The sequence below is a fragment of the Entelurus aequoreus genome, linkage group LG15 (assembly GCF_033978785.1).
Source record: "Entelurus aequoreus isolate RoL-2023_Sb linkage group LG15, RoL_Eaeq_v1.1, whole genome shotgun sequence".
NCBI lineage: Eukaryota > Metazoa > Chordata > Actinopteri > Syngnathiformes > Syngnathidae > Entelurus > Entelurus aequoreus.
This window is the reverse complement of record NC_084745.1, coordinates 4,583,153-4,593,556: the sequence shown is the minus strand read 5'-3', so window position 1 is coordinate 4,593,556 and position 10,404 is coordinate 4,583,153. Positions and strand designations below refer to the sequence as shown.

Genomic DNA, 10,404 nt, shown 5'->3' with positions numbered 1-10,404 from the left:
CTGGTGTTGTCATCTACACACTTTGACAGAAGGACCTTCTGGTGTTGTCATTTACATACTTTGACAGAAGGACCTTCTGGTGTTGTCATCTACATACTTTGATAGAAGGACCTTCTGGTGTTGTCATCTACACACTTTGACAGAAGGACCTTCTGGTGTTGTCATCTACACACTTTGACAGAAGGACCTTCTAGTGTTGTCATTTACATACTTTGACAGAAGGACCTTCTGGTGTTGTCATCTACATACTTTGATAGAAGGACCTTCTGGTGTTGTCATCTACACACTTTGACAGAAGGACCTTCTGGTGTTGTCATCTACACACTTTGACAGAAGGACCTTCTGGTGTTGTCATCTACATACTTTGACAGAAGGACCTTCTGGTGTTGTCATCTACATACTTTGACAGAAGGACCTTCTAGTGTTGTCATCTACATACTTTGACAGAAGGACCTTCTAGTGTTGTCATTTACATACTTTGACAGAAGGACCTTCTAGTGTTGTCATCTACACACTTTGACAGAAGGACCTTCTAGTGTTGTCATCTACATACTTTGACAGAAGGACCTTCTAGTGTTGTCATCTACATACTTTGACAGAAGGACCTTCTGGTGTTGTCATCTACACACTTTGACAGAAGGACCTTCTGGTGTTGTCATCTACACACTTTGACAGAAGGACCTTCTTGGGATGATTCTATAAACTGACAGTAGTGTCATTTTTTAGGCAAGAAGCCAAAGTCAGTCTTTTCAAGAGAAGGAGTTTAGGTCGTGTCTTGCGTTCAGTGATTCCAGATCTGTAAAAAGATCTCCGCAGTAGATAACATCTAATATCCTGTGAGCCGTATGGAAACCATAGAGGAATAAGTGGAACCGTCTGTGGCAGAACCATTTTCATAAAACTACTTTGACAGCCTAGAAAGAAAAGTGCTATCAACAGCAGCACGTAGGAGAAAGGTGCTATCTGCATGAAGGGAGGAGCAGGACAGATCCAAAGGTGCTATCTGCATGAAGGGAGGAGCAGGACAGATCCAAAGGTGCTATCTGCATGAAGGGAGGAGCAGGACAGATCCAAAGGTGCTATCTGCATGAAGGGAGGAGCAGGACAGATCCAGGCAGGGAAAGGAAAGCTGCAGGCTGGAATAGAATGGGAGCAGAAGACCTGTGGTGGTTTCAAGGCTCCGTCAGCTGGGTGACGTGGATGACGGGGGGAGAGGCGCTGGGTGGAGGTCCACACCAACAGGCAGAGGTTCTTGCCAAGTGGACCTCGCGTGACTCGCTGCAGAGGAGAAGCAGAGGTGATCCATCAAGTCACTGCAAGTGTTGACAGTCACACCCAAAAAAGTGCTGACAAAATCCACAGATCTCCTTGGAGGCGGAGGAGGACGTACATGTGTTTCTTCTTGCCACAGCAGCTCTACTCAACTTTACTGGAAGCACATCACATGTTCCTCTCAGGAGAAGAAGTGCACATTCTAAACTGTTGCTGCCATTTCCTCTAACACACATGATGGGAATAGATTACCGTAATTTCCAGACTATAAGCCGCTACTTTTTCCCCTCGTTCTGGTCCCTGCGGCTTATACAAGGGTGCGGCTTATATACGGCCTGTTCTTCTCCGACACCGACGAAGAGGATTTGGATGGTTTTAGTACGCAGGAGGAAGACGATGACACAATGATTAAAGACTGACTTTTCATATACCGGTAGGCTGCTTATTTTGATAACGTACAGGCGAGCACTTTGTATTACTTTGCACCGTTGTATTATTTGTACTCTGCACGAATGCTGTTCGCCATGTCAAAGATGTGAAAGTTTGATTGAAAGATTTATAGTTAATAAATGGGACGCTTTGCGTTCCCAAACAGTCATCTCTGTCCCGACAATCCCCTCCGTGGTAGCAGGAACCCCTATATACTACGCTAATTACACATCAAAACCCTGCGGCTTATAGTCGGGTGCGGCTTATATATGGAGCAATCTGTATTTTCCCCTAAATTTAGCTGGTGCGGCTTATAGTCAGGTGCGGCTTATAGTCCGGAAATTACGGTATATACAGCTTCTTCCCTCACGTCGTAAGACTCTTGAACGCATCATAATTAAATGATCCCCTCAACTCCCCCCAAAATGGATTAACTCGCTGAAATAAAAAAGACAATACAACATGCATCCATAAACGTGGACGCATGTGGAAAAGTGCAATATATTTATCTGTATAGTAATCTATTTATTTATTTATATACACTACTTTTTCAAAAGTTTGGGGTCACCCAAACAATTTTGTGTTTGAGTCTTCATTTCTAAGAACAAGAATAGACTGTGGAGTTTCAGATGAAAGTTCTCTTTTTCTGGCCATTTTGAGCGTTTAATTGAGCCCACAAATGTGATGCTCCAGAAAGTCAATCTGCTCAAAGGAAGGTCAGTTTTGTAGCTTCTGTAAGGAGCTAAAGTGTTTTCAGATGTGTGAACATGATTGCACAAGGGTTTTCTAATCATCAATTAGCCTTCTGAGCCAATGAGCAAACACATTGTACCATTAGAACACTGGAGTGATAGTTGCTGGAAATGGGCCTCTATACACCTATGTAGATATTGCACCAAAAAGCAGATATTTGCAGCTAGAATAGTCATTTACCACATTAGCAATGTATAGAGTGTATTTCTTTTAAGTTAAGACTAGTTTAAAGTTATCTTCATTGAAAAGTACAGTGCTTTTCCTTCAAAAATAAGGACATTTACATGTGACCCCAAACTTTTGAACGGTAGTGTATATTTATATATATTTATTTATTTATATATGCACCTTATTGCTTTTTTATCCTGCACTACCATAAGCTTATGTAACGAAATTTCGTTCTTATCTGTGCTGTAAAGTTCAAATTTGAATGACAATAAAAAAGGAAGTCTAGTCTAGTCTATATATGATAGACAAATATTATATATTCATAAAATATTGTATGATAAATGTATAATTTAACGTGTATACATATACATATATATATATATATATATATATATATATATATATATATATATATATATATATATATAAATATACATATATATATATATATATATATATATACATATATATATATATATATATATATATATATATATATATATATATATATATATATATATATATATATATATATATATATATATATATATATATATATATACAAAAGCCAAAAGCAGTGAAGTTGTCAGGTTGTGTAAATGCTAAATAAAAAGAGAATACAACAAATCCTTTTCAACTTATATTCAATTGAGTAGACTGCAAAGAAAAGATATTTCATGTTCACACTGAGAAACTTTCTTATTTTTTTGCAAATATTAGCTCATTTGGAATTTGATGCCTGCGACATGTTTCAAAAAGTGGCAATAAATACTGATAAAGTTGAGGAATGCTCACCAAAGACTTATTTGGAACATCCCACAGGTGAACAGGCTAATTGGGAACAGGTGGGTGCCATGATTGGGTATAAAAGCAGCTTCCATGAAATGCTCAGTTGTTCACAAACAAGGACGGGGCGAGGGTCACCACTTTGTCAACAAATGCCATTCGCCCAGGAAGTGCTGGTTGTCATGCCGACGATGCGCAGCATGAAAATGACATATTAGTGTGAATCGAGATCCCAGTTGATTTATTTTTTTTCGGCCCTATGTACGCTCAATTACAACAGAATATTGTTATTCTTATTATTTCCCATGCCACACTCATTATACAAACATACTGTATATACATACTGTACATATACATTCACTGTACAAACATACTGTATATACATACTGTACATATACATTCACTGTACAAACATACATATACACATACTGTACATATACATTCACTGTACAAGCACATACACATGCTGTACATATACATTCACAGTACAAACACACATACTGTATACACATGCTGTACATATACATTCACTGTACAAACACACATATACACATACTGTACATATACATTCACTGTACAAACACACACATACACATACTGTACATATACATTCACAGTACAAACACACATACTGTATACACATGCTGTACATATACATTCACTGTACAAACACACACATACACATACTGTACATATACATTCACTGTACAAACACACATACTGTATACACATGCTGTACATATACATTCACTGTACAAACACACATATACACATACTGTACATATACATTCACTGTACAAGCACACACATACACATACTGTACATATACATTCACTGTACAAGCACACATATACACATACTGTACATATACATTCACTGTACAAGCACACCTATACACCTACTGTACATATACATTCACTGTACAAACACACATATACACATACTGTACATATACATTCACTGTACAAACACACATATACACATGCTGTACATATACATTCACTGTACAAACACACATATACACATACTGTACATATACATTCACTGTACAAACATACATATACACATACTGTACATATACATTCACTGTACAAGCACACATATACACATACTGTACATATACATTCACTGTACAAACATACATATACACATACTGTACATATACATTCACTGTACAAGCACACACATACACATACTGTACATATACATTCACTGTACAAACACACATATACACATACTGTACATATACATTCACTGTACAAACATACATATACACATACTGTACATATACATTCACTGTACAAGCACACATACACATACTGTACATATACAAGTACATATGCACACATACACTCATGCACATAATCACGTTTCATCAAACATATATTAACGTTGTTGCCCTAGGGTAAACTGGGTATAACACATGGCACACTGACAAAGCTTAACCTATTGTTACTATAACAATCTACAAGGTTAAGGTTGCTTCTCTTTCTTCCCCTCCATTTTTCTGCATTCTTTCGTATCTCAAGTTATCATGACGTATATGTATTGTTGCATTTGAACAATTGTATTGTTGATAATAAAGGTAAAGTGTTGGTATTGTTTATTATCAATAGCACTATTTCTATTGATATTTGTATTGCTTAATTTTTAATGTAATAATGCTCATTGTCATTTCTGTATTATTTTTCATTTTCGCTAACTGCTTATTTGCTATTACTTTTACCATCATATTTGTATCATCATATTTGCTGATGTTGCTCTGTTGTTGTTGTTGTTGTTATTGTTGTTGTTGTTGTCTCTCTGTCTAATCCCCCTCTTGTCCCCACAATTCCCCCCTCTCTCTTCCTTTTTCTCTCTTTCTATCCCCTCCTGCTCCGGCCCGGCTGCACCAAATGATAATATAAATACATTTAATAAAGTCAAATACAAATAAGGCAACAAGAGAAGTATCCTACACTTGTCTTTTGTAAAGTACATCTGAACAGCCGATATGGGCATCTACATCTATATCTACATCTACATCTACATCTACATCTACATCTGCTATATGATTTGCCTGAGAAGCTGGACAGGACATTATGGGGGGAAAAAAAAAAGAATAATAATAATTTCCCATGCCAAAAATGTTTGAAAGTTCAAGCACTAGATTTGATATTTGATGAGAGATTTTCAAACAGTGCTGGGAAAGTGTCCAAGAGATATTGGCTTAGAGTTACTTTTGCAGACCTTTACTTGAAACAATTCAAAAAGCAACAAGCGACGTCTTAAATGAGCTTGCTTTCATGTGACTTGGTCTAAAAGGGCAAAGATGTGCGTGTGGACGCCATGACACCATGGCTTCACAGTAGAAGCTTTCAGAACCGAATGGCTGATCACGGCCCTAGGGGCTGATCTTTGGAGCCAGTGGTGCATTGTGACAGTGAGAGGTGACGACATCTTATGATGTTGACAGTTCTGTGGATGAAGCTTTACAAGACAACAAAGTCTGAGCCCCCTTGCAGATCCATGTTTTCCTCACAATTATAATAAATCATTTACATGATCGCTCCTTTTTGGCAGACTTATTGTCCAACCACCTACATCTTCCCCTCACTCAATTGAGACAATAACTAACCAAAACAACTGCATTTAGTAGAGATAATAATGAGTCATATATTGGAATATGGGATCCATTATTTCAATTTGTTTCAACTATTAAAGGAACCTAAAATATGACCTTTTTTTTTTTAATCTTTGTGGTAAATATTGAACACAATGTGTTGTCAAACTTATGAGATGTGACACTATTGTTCATTGTTTAAATGTTTTTATTAAAGGCCTACTGAAATGACATTTTTTTATTTAAACGGGGATAGCAGATCCATTCTATGTGTCATACTTGATCATTTCGCGATATTGCCATATTTTTGCTGAAAGGATTTAGTAGAGAACAACGACGATAAAGTTCGCAACTTTTGCTCGCTGATAAAAAAAAAGCCTTGCCTGTAGCGGAAGTAGCGTGACGTCACAGGAGCTAGTATTCCTCACAATTCCCCGTTGTTTACAATGGAGCGAGAGAGATTCGGACCGAGAAAGCGACGATTACCCCATTAATTTGAGCGAGGATGAAAGATTCGTGGATGACGAATGTTAGAGTGAAGAACTAGAGAGGCAGTGCAGGATGTATCTTTTTTCGCTCTGACCGTAACTTAGGTACAAGCTGGCTCATTGGATTCCACACTCTCTCCTTTTTCTATTGTAGATCACGGATTTGTATTTTAAACCACCTGGGATACTATATCCTCTTGAAAATGAGAGTCGAGAACGCGAAATGGACATTCACAGTGACTTTTATCTCCACGACAATACATCGGCGAAGCTCTTTAGCTACTGAGCTAACGTGATAGCATCGTTCTCAAATGCAGATAGAAACAAAATAAATAAACCCCTGACTGGAAGGATAGACAGAAGATCAACAATACTATTAAACCGTGGACATGTAACTACACGGTTAATAATTCTCAGCCTGGCGAAGCTTAACAATGCTGTTGCTAACGACGCTGAAGCTAACTTAGCAACCGGGGGCCGTACTTATCAAGCTTCTTAGAGTGCCATTTTACACTTAAGTCCTGAGAATTTGCGAAATTTAGTCCTACTCTCAAACTTAAGAATAAAAGCTTTTTATCAACGTTCTTAAGTCTAAGAATCACTCCTACTCTCCACGATATTTAAGAGACCTTCAGAGGTGTGTTAAGTGGTTAGGAGTTGCCAGCAGGGGATGGCACTGAGGCGAGAGAGACGTGCGCGAACGTTCAGGGAACGGAACAATGCTTTTTTTTTTTTGATGACGAGCAGCTGATCAAACGGTATCGTTTAGACAGAGCGGATATTATTTTTGTCACAGATTTAATACTTTTCGATTCCATGTTGATTTCTGCATGTGTCTGCAGTGGGCTAGTATATATAGAGCCACCCACACCACTTTCAAATTAGTTGCCTAATTAATGAATTGGAAAGAAAATGTTATGACAGTAGCGTATGTGTGTGGCCGTGAGGTGAGTGACGTCAGTGAGTGTATGGGCGAGAGAAGAGAGGGAGCGGTAGCGTGAGTGCCGGCGGGGACTAGTTTGTTTTGTATTATTTTGTAGTTTATTGTCAAAATATACACTCCCATTGTCCACTTCAATATTTCCAAGATATTTCTTTATACTTAGACAACGGATTCCCTTCCGTGATTGGTCATTTCTATGGACACAGAAATGACGTCACCTAAAATTGCGTTTACGGCACATAGAAATGTCGTAATTCAGCTCTGAGTGTGACACTTAAGATTCAGTCCTACACTTCGCTGAAAGTGTGAGTAAGACGCTTGATAACTAACTTTTAAGTGCAGCTTTCAGAAGAATTTATTTACTCTTAAGTCAACTCTTAGCAGACTTCTTAGGAGTCATTCTAAGAAGCTTGATAAGTACGGCCCCGGACCTCACAGAGCTATGATAAAAACATTAGCGCTCCACCTACGCCAGCCAGCCCTCATCTGCTCATCAACACCCGTGCTCACCTGCGTTCCAGCGATCGACGGAGCGACGAAGGACTTCACCTGATCACAGATGTTTGCTATCCAAATAAGTCCTCTTTGTTGTGTTACTACAGCCAGCCGCTAATACACCGATCCCACCTACAACGTTCTTCTTTGCAGCCTCCATTGTTCATTAAACAAATTGCAAAAGATTCACCAACACAGATGTCCAGAATACTGTGGAATTGTTCGATGAAAACAGAGCAGTTTGTATGGTGACACATTATGTACGAATACTTCCGTTGCCGTCGTGACGTCACGCGCATACGTCATCGTACATAGACGTTTCCAACCGGAAGTTTAGCGGGAAATTTAAAATGTCACTTTATAAGTTAACCCGGCCGTATTGGCATGTGTTGCAATGTTAAGATTTCATCATTGATATATAAACTATCAGACTGCGTGGTCGCTAGTAGTGGCTTTCAGTAGGCCTTTACATTTTTTATAAATGGCTGTGATGATAATGTCAATGTTTAATCACTGTTATGTTGGACTTCTTATTAATATTGATACTGTTGTTGATGTTGCTTATTGTTGTTTGACTACTTTTGGATTGTTTTGTGTCATGTTTGTGTGTCCTCTCTATGACTCTGTTGATTGCTATTCTGAATGTTGCTGGGCCAGGTTTGGTTTTGGAATTGTACTGTTATTGCCTAGTCTATAAAATCCGCTACACCTCCCTGATACCGAAGTACATGTCAAACTACTTCCTTAACGTAAATGACCGCCATAACCACAACACCAGGGGGAGCTCCACTAACCACGTTAAACCCAGATTCCGAACTCTTTCTCTTTCTATGCCACATCAATGTGGAATGCGCTCCCAACAGGTATAAAAGAAAGGGCATCTCTATCCTCCTTCAAAACCGCAATAAAAGTTCACCTCCAGGCAGCTACAACCCTAAACTAACACCCTCCCCGGATTGCTAATAATCAAATGTAAACAATCAAATGCAGATACTTTTTCTTATGCCTTCTGATCTCTCTCTCTCTCTCTCTCCACTACTTGATGTCCATATCCTACCCCCCCCCCACACCCCTGATTGTAAATAATGTAAATAATTCAATGTGATTATCTTGTGTGATGACTGTATTATGATGATAGTATATATGATAGTATATATCTGTATCATGAATCAATTTAAGTGGACCCCGACTTAAAGAAGTTGAAAAACTTATTGGGGTGTTACCATTTAGTGGTCAATTGTACGGAATATGTACTTCACTGTGCAACCTACTAATAAAAGTCTCAATCAATCAATCAATTGTATTATTGTGTATTATTCTGTTGGACTGATTAATAAAAAAAATAAAAAACACACAAAAACACAAATGCATGTTGACAGAGACAGAAATCAACTGACAATTTAGTCAACAAATCTCAATTTGACAGAAATATACTAGCGTTCAAAAGTTTGGGGTCACATGTAAATGTCCTTATTTTTGAAGGAAAAGCATTGTACTTTTCAATGAAGATAACTTTAAACTAGTCTTAACTTGAAAGAAATACACTCTATACCAGGGGTCACCAACCTTTTTGAACCAAGAGCTACTTCTTGGGTAGTGATTAATGCGAAGGGCTACCAGTTTGATACACACTTCAATAAATTGCCAGAAATAGCCAATTTGCTCAATTGACCTTTAACTCTATGTTATTATTAATAATTAATGATATTTACACTTAATTGAACGGTTTAAAAGAGGAGAAAACACGAAAAAAATGACAATTAAATTTTGAAACATAGTTTATCTTCAATTTCGACTCTTTAAAATTCAAAATTCAACCGAAAAAAAGAAGAGAAAAACTAGCTAATTCGAATCTTTTTGAAAAAATTAAAAAAATAATTTATGGAACATCATTAGTAATTTTTTCTGATTAAGATTAATTTTAGAATTTTGATGACATGTTTTAAATAGGTTAAAATCCAATCTGCACTTTGTTAGAATATATAACAAATTGGACCAAGCTATATTTCTAACAAAGACAAATCATTATTTCTTCTAGATTTTCCAGAACAAAAATTTTAAAAGAAATTCAAAAGACTTTGAAATAAGATTTAAATTTGATTCTACAGATTTTCTAGATTTATTTCACAAACATTCTTCGTTGAAAAAACAGAAGCTAAAATGAAGAATTAAATTAAAATGTATTTATTATTCTTTACAATAAAAAATTTTTTTTTACTTGAACATTGATTTAAATTGTCAGGAAAGAAGAGGAAGGAATTTAAAAGGTAAAAAGGTATATGTGTTTAAAAATCCTAAAATCATTTTTAAGGTTGTATTTTTTCTCTAAAATTGTCTTTCTGAAAGTTATAAGAAGCAAAGTAAAAAAATTAATGAAATTATTTAAACAAGTGAAGACCAAGTCTTTAAAATATTTTCTTGGATTTTCAAATTCTATTTGAGTTTTGTCTCTCTTAGAATTAAAAATG

At 36.9% G+C, this 10,404-nt stretch overlaps 1 protein-coding gene across 1 annotated transcript in view; it reads right to left on the bottom strand.

The window, feature by feature from the left end:
• Positions 1 to 486: 486 nt before the first annotated feature.
• Positions 487 to 10,404, bottom strand: part of LOC133629704 (sorting nexin-16-like) — a 49,772-nt gene continuing 39,854 nt past the window's right edge. The window contains exon 8 of the mRNA XM_062020616.1: positions 487 to 1,278. Coding sequence (XP_061876600.1) covers positions 1,173 to 1,278 — 106 coding nt within the window. The 3' untranslated portion in view covers positions 487 to 1,172. The remainder of the gene's footprint in view (positions 1,279 to 10,404) is intronic.